Source organism: Stegostoma tigrinum, chromosome 5 (genome assembly GCF_030684315.1).
Source record: "Stegostoma tigrinum isolate sSteTig4 chromosome 5, sSteTig4.hap1, whole genome shotgun sequence".
Lineage (NCBI taxonomy): Eukaryota > Metazoa > Chordata > Chondrichthyes > Orectolobiformes > Stegostomatidae > Stegostoma > Stegostoma tigrinum.
In genome coordinates this window covers 128,273,629-128,298,638 of record NC_081358.1, presented here as the reverse complement: position 1 = coordinate 128,298,638, position 25,010 = coordinate 128,273,629, and the positions used below count along the sequence as shown (strand labels likewise).

General features: G+C 44.5%; 2 protein-coding genes across 10 annotated transcripts in view; one reads left to right on the top strand and one right to left on the bottom strand.

The window, feature by feature from the left end:
- The window catches only part of faim2a (Fas apoptotic inhibitory molecule 2a), a 57,054-nt gene extending 49,327 nt beyond the window's left edge, over nucleotides 1-7,727 (bottom strand). For 3 of the 6 annotated variants that reach the window (XM_048528670.2, XM_048528677.2, XM_048528678.2), the window contains exon 1: nucleotides 7,594-7,727. The gene's annotated coding sequence lies outside the window, so the exon portion shown is untranslated. The other 3 variants (XM_048528671.2, XM_048528674.2, XM_048528675.2) reach the window with 3 other exon arrangements.
- A 7-nt stretch (nucleotides 7,728-7,734) lies between these two features.
- abcf2a (ATP-binding cassette, sub-family F (GCN20), member 2a) overlaps nucleotides 7,735-25,010 on the top strand; it is a 63,678-nt gene continuing 46,402 nt past the window's right edge. For 2 of the 4 annotated variants that reach the window (XM_048528669.2, XM_048528666.2), the window contains exons 1-2: nucleotides 8,253-8,373; nucleotides 17,921-18,127. In XM_048528669.2, coding sequence (XP_048384626.1) covers nucleotides 17,956-18,127 — 172 coding nt within the window. In that variant the 5' untranslated portion in view covers nucleotides 8,253-8,373; nucleotides 17,921-17,955. Of the gene's footprint in view, nucleotides 7,842-8,252; nucleotides 8,374-12,029; nucleotides 12,314-17,920; nucleotides 18,128-25,010 lie in introns of those variants that run through there. The other 2 variants (XM_048528667.2, XM_048528668.2) reach the window with 2 other exon arrangements.

The window sequence follows — 25,010 nt, the reverse complement described above, 5'->3', positions numbered from 1 at the left end:
TAGCCCCTCTCCTTTCCAAGGCACCTCTTACATTCTGTTTCTTTGTAGTTCAAGATCTCAAATCCCTTTCCAGGTGAAGCAAAGATTTACTTCCATTTCCAATTATTCAGAAAGCAGAGAAAGAAAAGCCATGCAGCCTACTTCCATTTTCTAGCTTTTCATCCATAGCCCTGTAAGTTACAGCACAGGAGGTCGATAACATGTGGGAAAAACAATAACTAGATAGTGGGCTACTTTCAAAAAGCAGATGGTTTTTGGTACAATCCAAGTATATTCCCTCAAATGGAAAGGGAGTACAAACAAATCCATAGTTCTCAGGATGACAAGAGTAGGTAAAAACTAAAGAAAAAGTGTTGGTGTTAAGGCAGAAAATACAATTCAGAACCAACAGCAATACCGTTCCAATCTTTCTTCTTGCCCACCAACATTAATTTCACTGTCACTCCTGGTGTTTGACCGAGTATTTGCTAAAACTAGTTTCCTCTCTCTCTTTAGGCTCTATTCTATCGTTGACTCCCTACCCCACACCCCACCCTATTTTCTGCATATAAACCGATGTTTCCCAGCACCATCAGTTCTGATTAAGGGTCACCGGACCCGAAACATTCACTCTGATTTTTTTCTTCACAGATGCTGCCAGACCTGCTGACCTTTTCCAGCAACTTTGTTTTTGTTCCAATAGGAATACCAAAGGTTTAGAGGAAAAGTGAAAAAGTAAATAAGAGAATCAAAGAGGAATTATGAGAAAAGACAAGTAGGACATTGACTAGATTGAGTCCAGATGTGAGAGGTGTGTTTTATGAGGAGAGATTGAGCACTCTTTGGAGTTTACAAGAATGAGAGGAGTTCTAATTAAGATGTTAAAGGGATTTGACAAAAATAAATGTAGAGAGAATGTCCCACAAGAGGAAACCATTTAGAACAGACATCATACTTTCAGGCTAAGGGGTAGCAGATTCAAATCAGAGATGAGGAGAAATTACTTCTCTTAAAAGGGTCCCATATCTGTGGTGGATGCTGGGACATGGAGTAAATTTTTAGGAGGAGGTAGTAGATTTTTAATTAGTAATGGATTGAGAGGTTATGTGCAAAGGGCAATAAAGTACAGTATGGCCGAGGTGAGATCAGGCATGATCATTTCAAGTGGCAGAGCAGGTTCAAGGGGCTTAAAGGCCCACTCCTGCTCCTACTTCCGGATGTTTAACCTAAAGGGAAATGACAGAGTCTTCAACAGCCATGTAAATAATAAAAGACTAGTTAAAAGGAGGAATAAGGCCAATTAGAGACCCAAAACATATTTACACATCGAGGCAGGGTACATGGAGAGATGTTAAGCGAATACATTGTATCAGCATTCCCTCTAACTCCTTTAAGAGGCTGCATGTTTCCAAGGCCTGCGTGTGGCAGCAACTTCCAGAAATTAATGCCACAATTAGCAGCAATTTCTGTTTTTGTTTGATTTCCAGCATCCGCAGTTCTTTCAGTTTTCAGCTTAGAGGAAATAGAGTTGTATAGCATGGAAACAGTCCCTTCAGTCCAACTCGTCCATGCTGACCAGATATCCTAAATAAATCTAGTCTCCATTTGCCAGCATTTGGCATAAGCTCCCTATTCCCAAACAGATGCCTTTTAAGTGTTACAATTGTACCAGCCTCCACAACTTCCTCTGGCAGCCCATTCCATACACGCACCACCCTCTGTGTGAAAAAGTTGCCCCTTAGGTCCCTTTCAAATCTTTCTTCGTTCATCTTAAACCTACGCCCTTTAGTCTCGGACTTCCCCATTCTAGGAAAAACACCTGGTGTTTATCGTATCCCTCATGATTTTATAAGCCTCTAAATGGTCGCCCATCAGACTCCAGCACTCCAGAGAAAAATAGCCCCAGCCTATTCAGCTTCTCCCTTTCGCTCAAAGTCTCCAACCTGGCAACATCCTTGTAAATCTTTTCTGTCTTTACAAGAGGAGGACATTCCCAGTCCATGGTGATAGAAGGGTCCAAAATTAATAAGGAAGTAGTTTTAGATAGATTGATGGCACTAAATGTTGACAAGGCACCAGGATTGAGTGAGATGCATCCAAGGAAATTTTAAGTAAGTGCGGGTGGGAATTGTGGGAGGGGGCACTGACCACAATCTCTCAGTCTTCCTTGGACTCAGGCGAGATGCCAGAAGACTGGAGACTTGCAAACTATGGCCTTGATCAAGAAAGATTGCAAGGATAACCCCAGTAATTATAGGCCTGTCAGTTTAACTTCAGTAGTTGGGAAGCTTCTGGAAACAATTATTTAGGATAGAATCAGTTGTCATGTGGAAAAGGGTTATTATGAAACATCAATTTAACTAACTTGGAGCTTTTTGAAGAGGCAAAAGAAAAGCTCTAAGTGGTAAAAACCAAAAGAACTGCAGATGCTGTAAATCAGGAAGAAAAACAGAAGTTTCTGGAAAAGTACAGCAGGTCAAGCAGGATCTGTGAGAGAAAAGGTCAGATTAATGTTTCAGTTCTGCTGACTGTTCCTCAGAACTGAGGAGAGCTGGGAAAACATCAGCTTATATGCAGAAAACAGGGAGGGGGGGGGGTTGAGGTAGGGAGTAAATGATAGGATAGAGTTCAAACAGAGAGAAGAGCCATTGGATAGACAAAGGAATTGATAATGATGAGGCTGGGAGGGTGAATTGTTGTTAATGGAGACTGTTAGTGACTAATAATAGGTAGTGTGCAATGGCAGGCTATGTGATAACAAGGCCTTGTGTGTGGGGTGTTGGATGGGGAGTGCTAAGACATGGAAGAGTTTAGGCCCTGAAATTATTGAACTCGATATTGAGTCTGGAGGGCTGCAGGGTCCCCAAGCGGAAAATGAGGTGTTGCTCTTCCAGCTTGCGTTGAGCTTTGCTGGAACACTGCAGCAAACTAGAGATGTTGGCAAGGGAACAGGGTGGTGTGTTAAAGCGGCAGGCAACAGGTAGCTCAGGGTCTTTTTTGTGAGCAAAACGTAGTTGTTCTGCCAAGGGTCACGCAAGTCTACGTTTCTTTTCCCCAATGTGAAGGAGACCACATTGTCAGCAGGAAATGAAGTAGATTAGATTCTGGAAAGTGCAGGTGAAGTGTTGCTTCAGCTGGAAGCTATGTTTGAGCCCTTGGATAGTTGGGGTGGGGCAGAGAGAAGAGGTGATGCACCTTCGCTGTTGGGGTGTGAAGCAAGAGTGGGCCAGGATGTCCCAAAGGGAACAGTTCCTGCGGAAGATGGACAAGAGAGGGGCCAGGAATACTTGTCTGGGGGTGGCATTTCGCTGAAGATGGTAGTAAAAGTGTCTGTGATCTTCTGGATGTGGATGTTGGTGGGATGGTAAGGATAAGGGCAACCCTATCAGAGTTGTGGGAGGGTAATGCTGTTGATATGGTGTACATGGATTTTCAGGAGATGCTTGATACTGAACGACACTGTCTTATGAGGATGGTTGAGGTCATAATATTAAAGGAACAGTAGCAATGTGGATAGAAAATTGGCTGAATGATAGAAAACCAGAAGGAGCGATTAATGGATGTTTTTCAGGCTGGAGGAAGGTTTGCAGTAGAGCACCCCAAAGATGGTATTGGTATCTCTGCTTTTCCTGACATATAATAATGATTGAAATCTTTTCCTGATATATGATAATGATCTGGATCATGGTGTACAGGAGACAATTTCAAAGTTTGCGGATGACACCAGACTTGGCAGAATTATAATGTGAGGACTCCCAAAGGAAAGTGACAAATTGATGGAGTGGGCAAACAGGTGCCAGTTGAGGTTCAATGCAGAGAAGTGTGAAGTGATGCACTTTGGTAGGAATAACATTGAAAGACAATAAAAAATAGGAGGCGCAAGAGCAGAGGGAACTGGTTGTATATATGCACAGAACATTGAAGGTGGCAAGACAGTGGAGGGAGCAGTTAATAAAGCCTACAATGTCCTCCACTTTATGAATAAGGCATAGAGTCCAAGAGTGAGGAGTTGATGTTGAACTTGTATAAGACACTTGTTAGACCTCAGCTGGAGTATTGTGTACATTTGTGGGTGCCACATTACAGGAAAGATGTGAATGTACTGGTGAGAGTGCACATGTGATTTATAAGTATGGTTTCAGGAATGAGACACTGCAGTGGTGAGGACAGAAGTTGGGAGTGTTCCTGTTGAAGGGAAGGCTGAGAAGAGACTTGATAGAGGTTTTCAAAATCATCAAAATAAAGAAAAGTGGATGCTGAAAATCAAAAACAAAATCAGATGGGTCACAACCCGAAATTTTAACTGCTTTTTCTCCACAGATGCTGCTTGTCCTGCTGAGTTTTCCAAAAATTTCTAATTTTGTTTTCAAAATCATGAATGGGCTGAATAGAGTAGATAGGGAGATGTTCCCGTTTTTAAAAGAAGCAAGAACAAGATGACACAGATTTAAAGTAATGTGCAAAAAAAGCAAAAGTAATCATAGAAAACATTTTCACACAGCAAGTAGTTGGAGCATGGAATGCACTGCCTGCAAGTGTGGTGGAGACTGGTTCAATTGAGGCATTTAATAGGGAATCAGATAATTATAAGGATCGAAGTGGCAGATGGAGTTTAATTTAGATAAATGTGAGGTGTTGCATTCTGGTAAAACAAACAAGGGCAGGACTTATGTAGTTAATGGCAGGGCTCTAGGGAATGTCATCAAACAGGGAGACCGAGAGGTTCAGGTACATAGTTCTTTGAAAGTGACATCACAGGTAAACAGGATGGTGAAGAAGGAATTTGGCAAACTTTCTTTCATTATTCAAACCACTGGGTACAGGTGTTGGGACGTCATGTTGCGATTTTAGTTTTTTTCTTTGTTCATTCATTCATGAGATGAGGGCACCGCTGGCTAGGCAGCATTTATTGCCCTTATTGCACTGTACAGGATGTTGGTGAGGCCACTTTTGGAGTACTGTGTCTGGTAGAGTCATAAGTTAAATATTTTAAACAATGGACCAAAACAATATTTCAAAAATATCATTCCACTTGGGTCAAAACAATTTAATAATCTGCCTGATGACATAACTGCTTAAGTATTCAATAATTTAAGATCTATGACCCAGAGACAGCGACTGATAGAAAGGGCTACAAGCAGGTCCAGTTCAGAAATTAAAAATCCATAATAAAAACCAAAAGAATTGTGCACGTTCTAAATCAGAAACAAAAATGGAAATTGCTGGAAAAGCTCAGCTGGTCTGGCAGCACCTGGGGAGAAAAATCAGATTTAATGTTTTGGGTCTAGTTACCTTTGTCAGAATTTTACATTTCTGATTAAAAATCCATATCAGCAGAAGGGATTTTAATTTTTGGCAGTTTTGGCCACCACAACATTTGTGCTCTTAAGATGCTGCTTGGGCTGCTGTGTTCATCCAGCCCCACACTCTGGTATCTTGGATTGTCCAGCATCTGCAGTTCCCATTATTTCTGAAAAGACATCAGCTGTTTTAGCAGTCCTGGTAGATGGGGCTGGGAAGACTGATTTTTAGTGACAGGTCAGTGGAGACAAATCAATCAAATCAGTATAAATGTTTCACCAGTAGATGAACTGAGATAGGATGATGCTGTGTGATGTCACAGTTTGTAATAGGCAGCCCATGTGATTGCCCATTTATAACTATGGAGGCTCCTCTTGGGGTTAAATATGATATCAAGGTAGCAAGCTAGTAAATTCTTCATCTTCAAAGAGTCGACACAGAGCTGAATGGAATCAGAACTGAGGAATACAATTTGGAATAACAATTAAAAACAATGGCTTTGATTTGTCCAAAATGCAACTCGATTTTGGGCTAAAAGTCTTACGTTTTAAAAAAAATTCTTTGATGGATTGCAGTTATTGTTACCCATCCCTAATTGCCCTTGATCTGAATGGCCATTTCAGAAAGAAATTAACAAACAGCCAAGTTGATCTTTCAAGACTCACTGGTCTCAAGGAGGGCCCCAGAGGATCAGAAATGGCTTATGTGACACTCCTATTTAAGAAGGCCAGAAGGCAGAGGATGGAAAATTATGGACTGGTTTCCTGATCACAGTCATTGGTAAAATTCTTCCATTATTAAGGAGGAGATTGCAGAATATTTGAAAGTTCATGGTAAAACAAGGCTGAGTCAGCACAGCTTCATCAAGGGGAAGTCATGCCTGATACATATGTTGGCATTCTTTCAGGAGATAATAAGCAAGTCAGATAAAGGAGAGCCAGTGGATATGATCTATTTGGATTTCCAGAAGGTATGTGACAAGTTATCGCACCAGAGGCTGCTAAATAAGAGCTCACGGCGTCAAGGGCAAGGGTATTGGCAAGGATTGAGGATTGGCTGATTGGCAGAAGGCAGATAATAGGATAAAGGAGTCTTTTTCAGGATGGCAGCTGGTGACTAGCACATTTTTGCAAGGGTCAGTGATGGGACCACCATAATCACTCACCTTATACATTTGTAATCTGGATGAAGGCACTCAGGGCATCAATAGGTCTGCAGGTGACACAAAGATAAGTGGAGGGATAGGGTGTGTTGGAGAAGTGAGAAGGCTGAAGGAAGACTTGGACAGGTTAGGAGAGAGGGTAGGTAAGTGGCAGATGGAATACAATGTGGGAAAATGTGAAGTTATGTGCTTTGGCAGGAAGATTACAGCCATAGTCTATTTTCTTAATAGGGAAAGGCTTCGGAAATCTGAAGCACAAAGAAATTTAGGAGTCCTAATTCAAGATCCCTTCTGATTAATTTGCAGGTTGTGTTGGCAGTTAAGAAGGCAAATGTAATGTTAGCATACATTTCAAGTGGGGCAAGAATACAAGGGTAGGGTTGTACTGTTTTATTTTATTCACTCACAGATGTGCATATCACTGGCTGGTGCAGCATTTGTCACCCATCCCTAGTTGCATTCAAGGTGTTGGTGACCTGCTGTAGGGAGAACATTCTAAGATTTTGGAAGTGGTCAAGGATTTGGAAGGTGATCTCTCAGAAGCCTTGGTGAATTTCTGCAGTGTATCTTGCAGATAGTAACATTACCTTGTACCTGAAATGTTCTCTTATTGAAGCATTTGGGCGGGCGCAGTGGTGATAAGACACCTCAGCTCAGTAGGTGTGCATTTAGGGCAGCTGTTATGTTTCCTCAAATAGGACTGGTTGTACTCGGCTCGGTGACAACATCTTGACTGGTTCCTGGGTGATCGGCCACAGCTTTTGTGTTTGGACAATACAGCAGAAACATGCAACCTGTGGAGGAACAAAATCTCTCTCTCTGTTTCCCACTGTGAGTGGTGAAGTAAAATAATATTCTCTCTCACTCACTCTGCAAGTTCACCTTCTTGACAAGAAAAATGGAAAGACCACCCTCCGAAACAGTGAAAGAGCGAATCCACAACCGGTAAATGGAAGGATGAGAATTGATATATCCATAACCTTGCGTCAAAAGGATACTGAAGGAAACCAGATCCGGACGGGGTGGGCTGGGGGTTAAGTGGAGTGGGAGGAGATGAGAAAGTGGAGCGGAGGGAGAGGCCCCATCTTCTCCACCCTCAAAGAGCTGGCCCGGGCGGTCAGCCTGCCAAACGCACCCCCGCCATTTCTTACCGTTAACCGAGCGGCTCCTTCCCGCCTCTCGGCGCGGCCGTTACAACACGTGATCGAGCGGCGAGTCCCGTTGCCCAGGCGACGCCGCAAAGCCACTTGGGGGTTGTAGTTCCCGCACCGGCACGTGACGTGTTCCGCTGCTCATCAATGGCGCCGTTGACGTCAACACCAGCCGGCGAGCCACTCCCAGAGTGCAACAGGGCTTGAAAGGGGTGTGTCGATCAGAGTCTACTGTCAGTCAACCAAAGGTGTGTTTAGTTACGTGGAATTTCATTTAATCACACACAATTATCTATTGTAATTTGGAACTATAATGAAGTAATTACTGTTTTGAATTTTGAATTCGAAAGAAATCGGTTTAACTCGTAAAAGATCACGCATTCCAAGATCTGTAGAGAGAGAGTAGTTCATCGCGCCCATTGAACAATGATTCGGAATCACACAGTGGACTACAGTTCCCAAAAGGCGGAGGGGCAGTGAAACGGTATCGCGTGAGTGTCCGCAGATTGGGACGGGCGGTGACCACGAGGGGAGGGTGGAGCCTGGCGTCCCGCGCGGTACATTCTGGTAGTTGTAGTTATTCCGTGGAGCTCCTTCCAGCCAATGGGCAGCCGAAACTGCACTGGGGAACTACAATTCCCAGAGGACCAAGGGATGAGCTTCCGCCGGGCGCTTGGGGTAAGGTAGGCAGAAGCCGGTCGGCACGCGGCTTGTGGAGCTGTTGCTGACGAACCGGCATCAAACAGGACGGCAATCGACAGTCCACCATTGGCTTTTCAGGTGAGGAACCACCCAGCCTGTGGCCTCGGGGATTAAGTTAATAAAGAAGAAGCTGAGACATCTCCTTTCAGGACGGGGTGAGCGGCTGTGAATCTGCAGCTAGGCCTTGGCCGCTTAGGCCCCAGGCAAAAGCCTTTGCTTGTGGCGGGGAATTGTCCCAAACTTCCCAGAGTCAGCCCTCGGTTCAAGCTCCAGTTGCTATTCAGGTCTAGATCTTTGTCGCTAGTGAAATCCAATGAACCAGTGCGGGTTCATACATTTTAGCATTCACCATCCCATTGATGGGACTGAATGGTGGAACTAGCTGAATGGGCTGAATCGCCGCCTTCCCGTAACGCACCTAATGCAGTTCTGACAAGAAAGGTCCATTTTTAATTCGTTTATAGGATGTGTTAGTACTTACCGCCTTTGAAACGGATGGTAGCGGGTTGCCTGCCTGAACTGCTGCAGTCTCTCTAGGGTAGAGTGAGTTCGGGAAAGACAGCCCAATCTGGTCGTTATTTTCTCGGGGTCCAGTTATCATATGGCTGCTGCTAGCACTTTATCTTGTCACTGGGCAAGAGTAACTTCCTGTTCATACTCTGACCAGTGTACTGTGGATTGTTGACTTAGTTCATAAATCATACAATTCCTACAGTGTGGAAACAGGCCCTTCAGGCCAACAAGTCCATACAGGCCTTCTGAAGATCGCCCCACTAAGACGCATCCCCCTACTCTTTCCCTCGAACCCTGCATGTCCCATGTCTAATGCACCTAATTTACACACTGGTGTAAATTACTTCTCTCTGGTGAAGGGTCTAGGCCCAAAACGTCAGCTTTTGTGCTCCTGAGATGCTGCTTGGCCTGCTGTGTTCATCCAGCCTCACATTTTATTATCTTAATTTACACACTGCTGGCCGCTATGGACAATTTAGCATGGCCAATCACCTAACCTACACATCTTTGGACTGTGGGAGGAAACCGGAGCACCCGGAGGAAGGCCACACAGACGTAGGGAGAATGTGCAAACTCCACATGGACTGTCGTTTGAGGGTGGAATCGAACCCAGGTCCCTGGTACTCTGTGGCAGCAGTGCAAACCACTGAGCCACCGTGCTACCTCTGCAATTGAATATTATTGAAAGTGTAATAGCTTGATCCCCGTAGTATCATTTATTTTTAAAGGCTGCTTGTGGTTAATGGGACAAAAACTCATTTTACTGTTGTGAGTGGCTATTAGACGAGTGTTTATTTCCAGATTTGGTGTTGATTTGTTCATCGAGCTAGTAGGTTGGTTTGCAGATGTTTCATCACCATACTAGGTAACATCATCAATATGCCTCCAGTGAATCATAGAATCCCTACAGTGTGGAAACAGGCTGTTTGGCCCAACAAGTCCACACCGACCCTTGGAGCATCCCATCCAGACCCATTCCCCCTATAACCCATGCACCCCTGAACACTATGGGCAATTTAGCATGGCCCGTCCACAAGCGTGCACATCTTTGGACTGTGGGAGGAAACCCACGCAGACAAGGGGAGAATGTGCAAACTGCACACAGACAGTCACCTGAGGGTGGAATTGACTCTGGGACCCTGGCACTGTGAGGCTGCAGTGCTAACCGCAGAGCCACTGTGCCACCCCATGAAGCATTCTTTGTCTGTCCCACTTGTTATTTATTGGTCTGCTTTGATGTGGTGGTTGGCCTCATCGGAACCACGCTGATGATGTTACCTAGTATGGCGATGAAATGTCTGCAAATCAACCTACCAGCTCAGCAAACAAATCAACAACTTCATCCACAACCCGAACTGCAAGTCTTCTCAAAAACTTTAAATTTCTACGTTTATTGATTGAAATTGAATTTTGCTATCTGCCTTGGTGGGATTCCGGATTGTTTGTTCACTAATATTATCACAAAGCTATTTTTTAAAGCCAAGTGTTCTCTAATGTTTTCTCTCTGACTCCCATTGACTCCAGTTTTGCTAGGGCTTCTTAATATCACATTTAGAATTAAAATTTAGATTTCATTGTCATGTATTCAAGTACAGGGATACATGAGTACAGTGCAAATGTACAAAGTTTCCATTTCCTGTGCCATCTTAGACACAGGGGCCTAGGTACAAAGTTCTATGTAAATAAGAAAAAAAGTTAAAACTTCAGCATTTCAGTTCTTCTAATGTAGAAAAGGATTTTTAAAAAAAGCAGACGAGTCCATGCTGGGCCTCACTCTGAAGCCAAGGTCCAGGCTAGGCTTCACCTCGGCCGTGCTCGCTCAGCTCACCACTGCCAATGCCATCTGAAGATGTGAGGCAAGTAGAAATGAAGGAAAAAACATGAAAAGAGAAAAAAGAAAAGAAACCAAAAGAATGGAGGTGCTTTGTGGATCAGGATTAGATCAAATGTGGCCTTGATGCCCATAAGATGAGTACAGATTTAGGACATTTGGCCCACTGAGTCCAATCCACCATTTGATGATGACAGATATGTTTCTTAATCCCATTCTCCTGCCTTCTTTCTGTAAGCCTCAGCCCCTAACCTATCAGGAACTTTTTTTTTTAAAAAGACATTCAATGTCAGAGTCTCTGGAGGCGTCTGTGGCAATGAGTTCCACAGATTCACCACCCTCTGGCTAAAGAAATTTCTCCCCCTCCTAGTTCTAAAGGGGTGTCCCTTTACTCTGAGGCTGTGCTGTCAAGCCTTTGTCTCTCCTATCTGTGGAAATGTCTTCTCCACATTTGCTGTATTCGGGCCTCTCCGTATTCTCCCAAGTTTCGATCAGATCCTCTCTTATCCTTCTAAACTCCAGACTGGACATTTACACTCCCTCTGGAGTGAGGCTCTTTTGTCCCATGCATGGACCAAAAAATTACTGAAGCTGGTGAATATAGGAGTGCAGTTTTAAATCATTGTCATCTTTTAAAGTCAATTTCATTGCTTATTTTTGGCTGCATCCACTTTATCCTGGGCTTTATAAACTGAGAAACAAATGTTAGTTGTTATAAATCACTGATTTGGTATTACCTGAAGCATGGAATCCAATTCTGGGGACCACATTTTGGGAAGAATGTCCAGGTCATAGTGGTGACAGAGGAGATTTTGAAGATTGGCACTGGGAAGCAGGAGGTTATGTGGAGAAACTTTACAAATTGGCTAAATCTTTAAAGGGGGTAAATTTGCAACATATGCATTTCACATATAGGTGTGAAATTCCATTCTGATATTGCTTTAAAGCATTGCGTTGATGATTTGCACTTCATGACGTCCTGAAATGGCTGTGGCTGACTTTAGGCCCTTTTGAAGTGTGAAAAATCTTGTCTGCATTCACGGTTTTTTCTTCCTATTCTGTGTTGTATATATGTTTGAAAGAATTTTTTTCCTGACAAAAGTTGACTAAGTATGAGTTGCAATAACAAGGTGTAGAGCTGAACACAGCAGGCCAAGCAGGAAAGCTGATGTTTCGGCCCTAGACCTTTCTTCAGAAGATCCTTTCTGAAGAAAGGTCTAGGCCTGAAATGTCAGCTTTTGTGGTCCTGAGATGCTGCTTGGCCTGCTGTACTCATCTAGCTCCACACTTTGTTATCTCAGATTCTCCAGCATCTGCAGTTTCTACTATGTCTAAGTATGAGTTGACCTGGGTTTTGAGTTGGTACTGGAGTGCTGCTTTGTTTCATTAGTGTCACTGGAACATGGTGAAAGAGGGAGGAGGGTGTCAGTCCTACCACTTCTGCCATTGGTCAGTGCTTCTCTTCGATATCCAAGTAAGGTCTGGGGGTCTGTGGAGCATAACAAGAAGAACGATCTAGCAGGGCAGGATACAGACTGAGCAGGAAATAAAAATCAAGACCAAGGCCCTACATACCGGAAACCCATAGTGGGGAGAGGACCCAAGACCAGAGGAAACTCTGGGACCAGAGCTAGTAAATAAAACAAGTGGCATCACAGGAAAATTGTATTGTTGGTAAGTAACTGCTAATTTGTGTTCTGTTTATAAGTTGCTTTCAGATTAAAGGCAAATTGGAGCAATAGTTTACACATTAAAAATAAAGAAAGGTAGGAACTTTAAAAATACAAATTAAGAAATAACTAAATAACCTGAAGCTGCAGGGTCAGGTGATGTGTTGTAACAGCATGATGTTTCATAGTGACCACATCTGTTGCCAGTGCTGGTTGCTCGAGGAACTACAATCCAAAGTGATCAGCTGGATTCTGAGCGTCACACACTGTGTGATACATCAGGGAGAGTTACCTGGAATCTGTAATTCAGGAGGCAGTCACATTCTCTACATTAAAAGCAGTGATCAGGGCTTGGAGAGTGTGACTACAAGTGAGGGAGAGAGGGGTCATGAACTTAGCATTGGTGGAGCCTCAGCTCTTGACCTTGTTCAATAGGTAGGTGATACTTGCTCCCTGTGTCGGTGAGGAATAGGACTGTAGAAAGGTGGGCAAACTGACCACTGTACCTAGCACAAGAGGCCATTCAAGCTGGGGGGGGGAGGGGTGTTGGGATTAAAAAGAAAAGGTAGGGGATTCTATAATTAGGAGTACAGATAGCAGGATTGAGAGTCCTGCATGATGTGTTGTCTGCCTGGTGCCAAAGTGAAAGACATTTCGAATCAGCTTGAAAGGATATCGGAGTGATGGGGGGCAATCAAGTTGTTGTGGTCCACGTTGGGACCAACAAAATAAGCAAGAGGCGAGAGGTTCTGCGTCGGAAATGTCAGGAGTCAGGAATCAGGAACAGAATTATTCAGCTGCACCTAAAATACTTAAAAAACGCCTTTGGATTTTCCTTTAAAATAAAACAAAGAAATGTGGATCCTGGAGTTCTGAAACAACTACAGAAATTGCTGGAGAAATGCAACAGATCTGACAGCATCTAGGGAGGAAAAAAAACAGAATTAACTTTTCAAGTCCACTGACAAAGGGTCTCTCGGGCCTGTTGAGTTTCTCCAATGATTTTGTTTTTTGTTTAGATTTTCCTTTATAATGTCACCCACCATTGTTTTTCTTGTCCTCTCTTTGCTCTCAATTTCTAAATAACCCTCTGCATTTTCAAAATCATCTAAAGGCATTTGCTGTTTTGAACCTTTGGTATCTGCCTTAAGGTAAAGGAAAAAAAGCTTATAAATTTCTTCACTTCCACAGTTTGCTGGACTTCCTAATCCCACCCTTCACTTTTGTGGGAACACATTAGCCCTGCAGTTCACACTGTTACCCTTTTGAAATACTCTACTCCTGTGATGTCGATTTTTCTGGAATGTAGCTGCCACCAGTTAGAACATAGAACAATACAGTGCAGAACAGGCCCCTTAACCAGATATTCTCTTGTATGAAAATCAATTCCTCCACGCTTTAAAGTCTTATTTCAGTCCAGCTTTGCCCTTATCGATGATTACGTTTAAATCTTATGCATTATGGTCACTTACAAGTAACCACAGTGCAGAAAATTGGACTTGACTCAGAAGGTGAAGGGTTAGCTTGTTTCATTCTCAGTTTAGCCTTGTGCAGGGAGGGAATAAGTTGGTCAGTTTCCTCGTCTTGGCTTTGCCAGTTATCGCTGGCATTTAGCACTGTTGGGTAAGCACTGGCTATATTCCATCAGCAAATGTTTTGCTGGTGGCCAGTGATGTGTGGGCTCAGACCCCGAGCCAATGGTATTACACAATAAGACAGCACTTTCTGAAGCGTTGTTCAGTTCTATTACATAGAACATTACAGCACAGTACAGGCCCTTCAGCCCTCGATGTTGTGCCGACCTGTCATACCGATCTCAAGCCCATCTAACCTACACTATTCCATGTACGTCCATATGCTTATCCAATGACGACTTAAATGTACCTGAAGTTGGCGAATCTACTACTGTTGCAGGCAAAGCGTTCCATTCCCTTTACTACTCTCTGAGTAAAGAAACTACCTCTGACATCTGTCCTATATTTTTCACCCCTCAATTTAAAGCTATGCCCCCTTGTGCTCGCCGTCACCATCTTAGGAAAAAGGCTCTCCCTATCCACCCTATCTAACCCTCTGATTATTTTATATGTTTCAATTAAGTCACTTCTCAACCTTCTTCTCTCTAATGAAAACAGCCTCAAGTCCCTCAGCCTTTCCTTGTAAGACCTTCCCTCCATACCAGGCAACATCCTAGTAAATCTCCTCTGCACCCTTTCCAATGCTTCCACATCCTTCTTATAATGCGGTGACCAGAACTGTACGCAATACTCCCAAGTGCGGCCGCACCAGGGTTTTGTATAGCTTCACCATAACCTCTTGGTTCCGGAACTCGATCCCTCTATTAATAAAAGCTAAAACGCTGTATGCCTTCTTAACTGCCCTGTCAACCTGGCTGGCAACTTTCGTGGATCTGTGTACATGGACACCGAGATCTCCAAAGTGCACAACCTCACACTTGTCTGCATTAAACTCCATTTGCCACCTCTCAGCCCAGCTCTGCAACTTATCTATGTCTCTCAGCAACCTACAGCATCCTTCGTCACTATCCACAACTCCACCAACCTTTAATGTCGTCTGCAAATTTACTAACCCATCCTTCTACGCCCTCATCCAGGCCATTTATAAAAATGACCAACAGCAGTGGACCCAACACCGACCCTAGTGGTACACCACTAGTAACTGGTCTCCAGGATGAACATTTCCCATCAACTATCACCCTCTGTCTTTTTTCAGCAAGCCAATTTCCGATCCAAACTGCTATATCTCCCACAATTCTGTTCCTCCACATTTTGTACAATAGCCTATTGTGGGGAACCTTATCGAACGCCTTGCTGAAATCCACATACACCTCATCAACCGGTTTACTCTCCACCTTCTGGAGTGAAAAAAGTTCTTGTCAAATTCTGAAATGCCCCAACCCTTGTTATGAAACTTTCCTGGTTCTAGGACACTCAACTATAATTTTTACATGATACAACAGGAAAGTTTCGATAAAATTACCTTCTATTCTTTTAAACTCCAAAGCGTACAGGTCAAGACACTTTGAGCTCACCTGATAGGATACTTCTGCTACCTCAGGATCTAGACTAAAACTGCATAGTGCTTCAAGTCAGGTCTCACCATCATGCCATACAATAGAAGCAAGTCATCTTTACTCTGTACTTAAAACCACTTTGCCAATGATTGAGCAATGTTCAGCCCCATTTGTGAGTCCTCAGATACTGAAGCAGTTCATGTTCAAATGCAGCAAGATCTGGACAATACCCAAGCCTGGGCTGACAAAGTGACAACATTGGCGCCACACAAATGCCAAGCTATGACCATCACCAATAAGAAACAATCTAACCACCGTCCCTTGACATTCAATGGTGTTACTATCCGTGAATTCCCCCAATATCAGCATCCTGGGTGTCACCATTGACTAGAAACTCAACTGGATTCATCGTAAAAAACACAGTGGCTACAACAGCAGGCCAGAAGCTAGGAATACTGTGGCGAGTAACTCACCTCCTGAATCCTGGAAGCATGACCACCATCTACAAGGCACAAGTCAGGAGTGTGATGGAATACTCCCCACTTGCCTGGAGGGGTGCAGCCCTCAACAACACTCGAAGCTTGACACCATCCAGGACAAAAACCTGTTTGAATGGCATTGTATCCACAAGCATCCACTCCCTCCACCACCAATGCTCAGTAACAGCAGTGTGTATTATCTACAAGATGCGCTGCAGAATTTCACCAAAGATTCTCAGACAGCACCTTTCAAACCCACGACCACTTCTATCAGAAGGACAAGGTCAGCAGACATATGAGAACTCCGCCCCCTGCAAGCTCCACTCCAAGCCATTCACCATCCTGACTTGGAAGAATATTGCCGTACCTTCGTGGTGGCTTGGTCAAAGTCCTGGAGTTCCCTCCCTAATAGCATTGTGGAGTGACCTACAGAAGGAGAACTGCAGCGGTTAAAGAAGGCAGCTCACTGCCACCACCTTGAGGGCAACTAGGGATGGACAATGAATGTTGGCTCAGCCAGTGGCACCCACATCCCACAAATGAATAGGAAAAAGGAAGTTTGGCTCCAAGCAGTAGAGTTTTCCCTGATTCGCATTGATTGCAGTTTAGCTAGGCCTCCTTGATGCTGCTGTTGAGTCAAATATAGTGATGATCTCAAAGATAGTCACTTTTGCTTTACATCCGCAATTCAGCTGTTGTGCCCCTGTTTTAATGAATGGTGTAATGAGGTCAGGGTATGCATGTTCTGACAGAACCCAAGCTGTTTGATTGACCTAGGCATGAATAAGTACTGCTTGTTTGCACTGTCAATGACACTTTGGTCAATAGGTGGACTGGGTTTGTGCTACTTTTTTGGTCAGGTCATTACACAGGAAAGTGTCCACCCCTGCAGCTGTATTGGAATAGCTTAATTAAAGTCACGGCTAATTCCAGAACACCCACCTTCACTGGTATCGTCAAAACACTGCCAAAGCCTCGAGCCTGAGCTGTATGTTGAGTTAAGTTGTAATTAAGAGAGAAAGCATTATTAAGCACTTAAAGCCTAATCTGCATTGGTAACTATAAAATTATGCTTGACTAATTTAATTCAGTTGTTTTGAAATAGCAGCTAAGGTTGAAGGAGGGAATGTGGTGCAGATTATTCATGTGGTCTTTAAGAGAACATTTGCCAAGGTACTACTTTAAAGGCTGATGAACAAGTTCGAAGCTCACTGTCAACATAGGAAAACTGACTTTAAGAAGAGAAAGGAATGACTTTTGGTAAATGATTCTTCTTTCAACTGGAAGTTGGTAGACAGTGGCATCTCAGTGTGAGGGCCACTGCTCTTGTGTATAAATGACTTGAATTTTCATCTCAATGATCAAAATTCATTAACAATTCCAAATTTGAAGATGTGGAATGTGGTGAGAAGGCTATCAATTGATTGCAATGCAATTTAGTCAAAAGGGCAGACAACTAGCAGATGGAATGTAACGTAGCTGAGAAGTGATATATTTTTGCAGAAGGGGCAGTGAGAGACAATATACTGCTGCTATCCAATAAGGCCTAATGGAACAAACAAACCTAGCCTACAACTATGTCAGTCATTGCAGGTGGTCGACCAGATTGTGGAAGTAGTTTGCAAAGCATGTGGGATCTTGGACTTCATAAATAGGGATATTGCTGAACCATTTAAGAAACAGTGGCTAGGCCCTAACTGTCCAATTCTGGTCATTGCACTTTGTGATTTTAGAATACGAGCAGCAGAATTTTGGATGAACTGAAGTTGGGGGCGTTATGAGGTGGCCCAGCAGGACTATTGAATAGTTCAGTTTGGAGTTAACAAAGATGTGATTTGAGGTTCTGGCAGCAGCAAGTAAGCTGATGTAGCGTGGAAATGAACTGTTTTGCAAATAGAGAGGACTTGGGATGAAATGTTGAACCAGCCTGAAGAGAGTATGGATTGTTTCCCCTTAACTTCTGTCCAGTTTAACAGAGATTGATCTGATCTAAGAGTGGGTTCGCACATATCTAACGTTCCCTGAAATGTGGTCCCATATTGAGTGAAAGATTTATTAAAATCTTCCTTTTTAATTTTTAATCGGTGTTTTGCTTCCACAGATTGTACTTCCACTAATACATACTGACCAACAGCCATGCCTTCTGATTTGGCCAAGAAAAAGGCAGCTAAGAAGAAGGAAGCAGCAAAAGCACGTCAACGTAAACCTAAGACCACAGATGTACCTGAGGAAAATGGTGACATCGGTGTAGAGAGGGTGGAAAATTCAGAAAGGCCGCAACTGAATGGTTCTTCTGTTCATGATGCAGGTAGGAACTTTAGTTATTAATTTTAACATTATCTCCCTCTTCTGGCCCCCTCCCCACGCTAGCCTGATCCCCATGGGCTACCTCAACACAGACTCTGATTGCTGCCTACATCCACAGACTTTTTTCTAGGGTGGAGGTAACTATTACGAGGGGACCTACCTGTAAGGTGAAAGGAGGGGGATATCGGGGAGATGCCGGAGGTATGTTCTTTACTTGAGAGTGGTAGGGGTGTGGAATGCATTGTCGTAGAGGGTAGTGGAGTTGGCCTCATTAGGGGCATTTAACCAGCTATTAGATAGACATATGGATGATGGTATAAGGTAGCAGCGGAGGTTAGACAGACCTTAGGTTTCGGGTTAAAGTTCAGCACATCGTGGGCCGAAGGCCCTGTACCGTGCTGTACTGTTCTATGTTCTATCACTTTTTTTCCAAATACACTTGCCATTCTTCTGGTTTTCTTCCAACATGTTTCTTTGTATGTATGGTCTTGTACAAGCAGTTTCCTGAAAGCAGGAATAGTGATTGTGTTTTAGATATCAAGTATTTTTTTATCTGTTAGCCTTTTCACAGTTGGTGGGACAGGCAGCTCCAAACTTGCATATTTAAGCCTTCCTCAAAGACAAAGTCAAGGCTGACACTCAAAGCAGTGCAGTGGGAATGTTGTATCAACAGAGGGTGGTAGAACTCCACTGTTTTGGAGCTGCTGCCTTTCAAATGAGATGTTGAACAAAAGCCCTGCTTGCTCCACTAACTAACAAGACTATTAGACATAGGAGTAGGCCATTCAGCCCACTGAGTTTTCTCCACCATTCAATGACTGATCTGATAATCCTCAACTCCATTTTCTCACCTTTACCCAAAATCCTTGCTTCACTTCATTAATGAGATACCTTTTATCTCAGCCTTGAGTGTACTTAAAGATTCAACCTCAACAGGCTTCCGTGATAAAGAATTCCACAGATTCATAACCCCCAAGAGAAGAAATTTCTCTTCATCTCCATCTTAAATGAGTGACTCCTTATTCTGAGAGAATGCCTTCCACGTGGGAAAGAACCTTTCTGTATCTATCCTGATAGAGATGGATTGTTAAAATTCTGAAAGGACTTGAGAGAGTAGTTGCAGACAAAATACTTCTACTTGTTGGGAAAACCAACAGTAGAATTTGCAGTCTGCTGTGCTACGTCATGTAAAGAAATGGAAAAGTCCGAGGCCACCGCTTCGGCACAGCAGTCGTGGAGGAATTGCGAGGTTTATCTGTGAGCATTGTGGGAAGGAGTACAGATCGAGGTCGGGACTGAATGGTCACAGAGGAACGCGTTTTGTGGAAGGTGACACTAAAACCGAGCCTAGTTGGAGGTGCGAGATCTGCCAGGCAGCCTTTGGTACAAAGATCAGACTATCCCAGCACCAGAGACGACAACATCCGGAAGCGGACAATCGAAAGAAGTTAGAGGCCGTGAAGGTGGTCAAGCGATGATGGGAGGCACACGAGGATGAGCGGCTGAGAGATTATATTGCCGCTCGTTGGATGCCTGGTATGGATAAAAAGGCGATTTGTCAAGCTATGGCTGAGCAGCTGGGACAGACCCCTGAGGCCGTGCGGGCTAGGTTGAAGTCCATTGGTTGGCCGGAATCAGTTAGTGGGGGGAGCCCGATACCGGAGGTAGTTTTATCCACAGGAGGAGGAAGGCAGATCCCATCCATATTATCGGAAAGAAGATCGAAGGCAGAAGAAGCCCAGGACCACAAAACAAGTACTATGCTGACGAAGAACCTGGAGCCCACTGTCCGGAAACGGGGAACAACTAAGCGAGGGCAACAGCCGACGCTGATGACATCTGGAACAACGTCGGGAAGAGCTGAAGATCAAGGACCCCGCACAGAGACTGAGAACAACTCCCTGTAGTATGTGAAGAGTGACGTCGTCGATTGTTTGAGGTAGCCATTCAACAGCTACAGGATGTTCGTGCAGAGACGTTTGGATCCCTGGTACTCCGGGGATTGACCAAACGTATCATCCGAGGGGAGTGCTCGCTGAGGGAGGCAAGGGAGACGTTGGACGAACATGCGGATGAGAATCTGTAGTTGAAATGGTTACCATCAAAAGTTCGGGTAACGGCTCAAAGCTGGCAGCGACTTAATGCTAAACAGTGAAGACGGAAGGAATATGCCCGTGTCCAGGCCCACTGGGGGAAACGGAGAGGGGACATTGTTAAAACCATCCTCCGTGGGGAGTGGAGGGACGTGGTCGCTGCTGACAAAGGCTGGCCCGAGGATACATCGCAATATTGGGAAGGTCTCCTGTCCCGCAAGCCGAAGGAGGATGATAGACCAGTTCAGAAAATCCTAGATGAACGACGGAAACTGATCGCTCTATGCGAGGCAGAGGACGTGAAGAAAGCCATAATGGCTTCTAGGGGCACCGTGCCAGGTGTCAATAGGATGTCAGCTGAGCAAATGGCAGCAGCAGATGTTAATATCTGGGCTGCGTATTTTAACATGATTATTGCTCTGGAGTATATTCCAAAGAGACTCTATCCCGGATAACATTGGTCCCCAAGTCCGAAGGGAAGGTTAACCACCCTTCAAATTTGAGACCGATTAACGTGACATCTGTGGTGCTCCGGGTACTTCTTCACAAGATTTTGGCTGAGAGAAGGATTGCCTGTCTGGATCTGCCATCTTTTCAATTTTGGTTTTTTACGGACAGGTGGAACATTCAAAGCCACTCAGCTTGTAACGGCTGTGTTACGTGAGGCGAGTGCAAGATTTGACAACTTGTCTTGCGCTTTTATTGATGTGTCGAAGGCATTTGATCTGGTCGCACACGACACGATCTTCAGATCAGCAGCAGGATTTGGTGCACCTCCCCCGCTGGTGACTTTAATAAAGAGTGGATACAATGGTGCGGAGGCCCTGCTGGGCAGCCCCACGATCAGAGCCACCAGAGGGGTGAGGCAAGGTGATCCGTTGTCTCCATTGCTCTTTATTATGGCAATGGATGAGGTGATAGAGTTGGCCGATCGCCGTATAGGATGCCAGTTTGCGGGAGAAAAGGTGGAATGTGTTCGCCTATGCGGATGACCTGATGGTGCTTGCTGAGAACGAACAGCAACTGAAGGAGAAATTGGTGAAATTATCAACATCTTCGGATATGGTCGGAATGACTATCAATCCGGCAAAGTCAAGAACCCTTTCAGTCGTGGGGTCTAAGAAGAACAAATAGGTAGCCGTCAGGGATATGAGGACTGTGATCCAGGGCGTGGAAATTCCAGCAATGGGCCCGACTGACCAGATCAAATACCTGGGAGTCCAACTGAATTGGAAAGGATGGGCACCGATGCCTCAAAGAAAATCCTCTATGATATGCTCTGAGGTTACACGTGCCCCTTTAAAATCTCAACAGCGAGTGGAGATTGTCCATTCATAATTAATACCGAAAATGAAATATAGTCTAACATTGGGTGAAGTCCACCGAAATACCCTTAAGGCATTGGATCGGCAGATCAGACGGGCAATCAGGAGTTGGCTTCGTCTCCCGAAGGACGCCCCCATTGGGTTTATACACTCTACTGTAAAAGATGGTGGGTTAGAGATCCCTTGCTTGTCAACTATTATCCCTATTGAAAAAGGGAGACGATTGGAACGTCTCTTGGCCAAGGATAGACCCTGGATGCGAGTGTTGGCGACACTGGGTTCCTTCCAACCGGTCTGTAGAGAGATGACCAGACTGGGCAGGGTTGGAGGGATGGAAGTTTCCACGGTAGAAGAAGCTAAGGAAGGTTGGAAGGGACACATGTTGTCCCACGCGGACTGCAGAATATTACAGGGCGTAACAATAGACCAGGTGTCGCATAGGTGGATCTCAAACAACAAGGGGATGTTCCCAAGATTATTTATAAGGGTGACCCAAATAAGAACAGGGTCGCTTTCGCTGAAGACGCGAAGATCACGGAGCTCGTGGAGGGTGTGACTGTAAATGCCGCGCTAATTGTGGCAATCCAGAGACTCTACATCATATATTGCAGAGCTGTACGATTACACATGACGCGCGCTGCGCACGACATAGCTGAGTGGTGAAACAACTGGTGCGACAGCTGCATCAGGTGAAGGAGGCAAAGGAGGTGATCGAGCCGCGAATTCCATTGAAGACGTCGTTCTTCAACCCAGACATCATTATGATCGAGAGAGAGACTGCCTACGTCTGTTATGTGGTGCCACTTGAATCACGGCTAGAGGAGACCTGGAAGTTGAAGATGGAAAGTATGGATGTGATGAAGTGGTAGCTGCCACACACAGGTATCTGGCAGCAATCGGCCACAATGTTTCAACGATAAAGCAAATTCCAGTGGTGATATCTTGCCGTGGTCTTATTTATAACAGAAGTGCTAATCACCTCACAAGGTTGGGTATCTCCAAGATATCTATAGGAGACCTGATCACAACAACAATGGTGGGGAGTGTCAAGTGCTATGATCATTATATGCGAGGTGCGTATGGTTAAGGTGGTGTCCATCTCAGCGCTGTACCTCGATCTGTACCCTCCCGTCTCTCAGATAATCTCTATGATGTACTAATCGCCTGATTTCGCATTCCTCTGCGCCAATAGCACTATGGTGCAATTGTAGATCGGGATCGTCCAGCCGGATGATCCTATCAAATAAATGTAATAGCCATTAATCCAGTTGAGAATTCAGAACAAACCTCTTTAGTTTGAGTGATAAGTTGGCTAAATGCACAAGGGAGAGAGAAATGACTGGATGGATTTACTGATTTGGTATGCTGAAGCAGGCAGGGGAAGGCTCATGTGGCGCAGGACCACTAAGGCCAAATGTCCTCTTTCTCTGCTATAGAATGTATGAAACTGTAGCTAAAGAAATATCATGCATTCGGTTCTGTTCTTATGGATCCTTGAAGCCTATAGACTGACTGTTTGGGGTGAATGGCTAACTGCGTTCAGTAAAGACTATGTATTTTTATTTTTGCATCTTTAAAAATCAAGAGCAATGAAAAAGAACTGATTTTAAAAACAGGGATTCACCAGGGTGGTTGCATAATTTCACAGCAAGGAATCATTACTTCTTGTGATCTCTGTTTTTGTGGCGGTGGGAGAGTCAGGAGCTGAGGAGTTGTTTACAAGAGAAGCTGGTTGGTTCTGTGATAACTCATCAGGCTGGAAACAAGTTACAGAAACAGGAAAACACAAAGCTATGCTACTGTTCTTTTTGAAGTTAAGAAACTCAATATAAACTTTAAGGAAACCAGAAAACAGTTCTTTCGGCAGTTGCTCGGAACTGAGACTTTTGAATTGATAAATCAGATATTTCCCAAGAGAACCATTGGTTTGTAAGTAGTACACAGCAAATGAAAACCTCCAGAGGAATGCCCTAGACATGATGCACACTGCCACAAACACAGAGTCCCTATTCTTTGTGGCCAGCGACTTCAACCAAGCCAACCTAAAGCAGGTGATGCCAAAATACCCCCAACACATCATCTGCCCCACCAGAGGACTGAACATTCTGGACCGCTGCCTCTCAACCTTCAATGATGCCTACTGCTCAATGCCCTGCCTGCACATCGGAAAATCCAACCACAGTGCTGTGTTCCACCTCCCAGCTTACAAGCAGAAGCTAACATTGGAGGGTCCTGCACAAATGGAAGTACGGTGCTGGTCTGAGGCAATGGAAGACGGCTTCCGGGACTGCTTGAACTCGGTGGACTGGACTGCGTTCAGTGGAAAATCTAGACGAGTATGGCACCACCGTCACGGACTTCATTAGCAAGTGCATGGTGGACCGTGTACCAAAGAAGTCAGTCTGAGTGTTCCCCCAACTGTAAACCTTGGATGAGCCAGGAAATCCACTCCCTACTGAAGACCCAGGCATGCAGCAATCCAGCCGAGTGGCCTGGATCAATACAGAAAATCTAGATACGAATATGACCTCTACAAAGCCATCAGGGAGGTCAAGAGGAAGCACTGAACCAAGTTAGAGGTCCAGACCTACCAAAAAGACTCTTGTCAATGGCAAAGCTAAACAACATTGTGGGATACAAAATGAAGCAGTGTAAGATAGTGGACAATGACATATCCCTCCTTGGCATGCTCAATTTTTTCTGCAGAATACTACCAGCTTCTGATACCTGCCCTGACAGCCCCAGACATACCTGTTCCCTCTGTCACCACTTCAGATCAGTCTTCCTGGGAGTCAACCCAAGGAAAGCAACAGGCCCAGATGGTGTCTTCAACCGAGCACTCAGATCCTGTGTGGACCAACTAGCAGAGATATTCACCGACATCTTCCGTCTCTCCCTCCTACAAGTCAAAGACCCCACCTGCTTGAAGAAGACCACTGTCATCCCCGTACCTAAGAAAAACACATGCAGTGTGCCTTAATGACTACCGTCCAATAGCTCTGACTTCGATAATCTGGGGCGGCATGGTGGCTCAGTGGTTAGCACAGCTGCCTCTCAGCGCCAGGAACCCGGGTTCAATTCCACCCTTTGTGCAAACTCCACACAGACAGTTGCCATTCTCCCCATGTCTGCGTGGGTTTCCTCCAGGTGCTCCGGTTTTCTCCTACAGTCTAAAGATGTGCAGGTTAGGTGGACTGGCTGTGTCATAGTGTCCAGGGATGTGTAGATTAGGTGGGTTAGTGAGTTTTGAGAAGATTTGTAGCTCAGGTTGAGGTTCTGGATGTAAGTTTGCTTGCTGAGCTGGAAGGTTCGTTTTCAGACATTTTCGTCACCATTTTTTTATTGAAAAAATATACTTTCATCATAGAATGTACAAAAAATAAAACATTTATACACCTACCCAGTCATGCAAGCCACTCCGGGTTACTGGGGGGGGGGTACGTACACCAACTAAAGGAAAAAAACA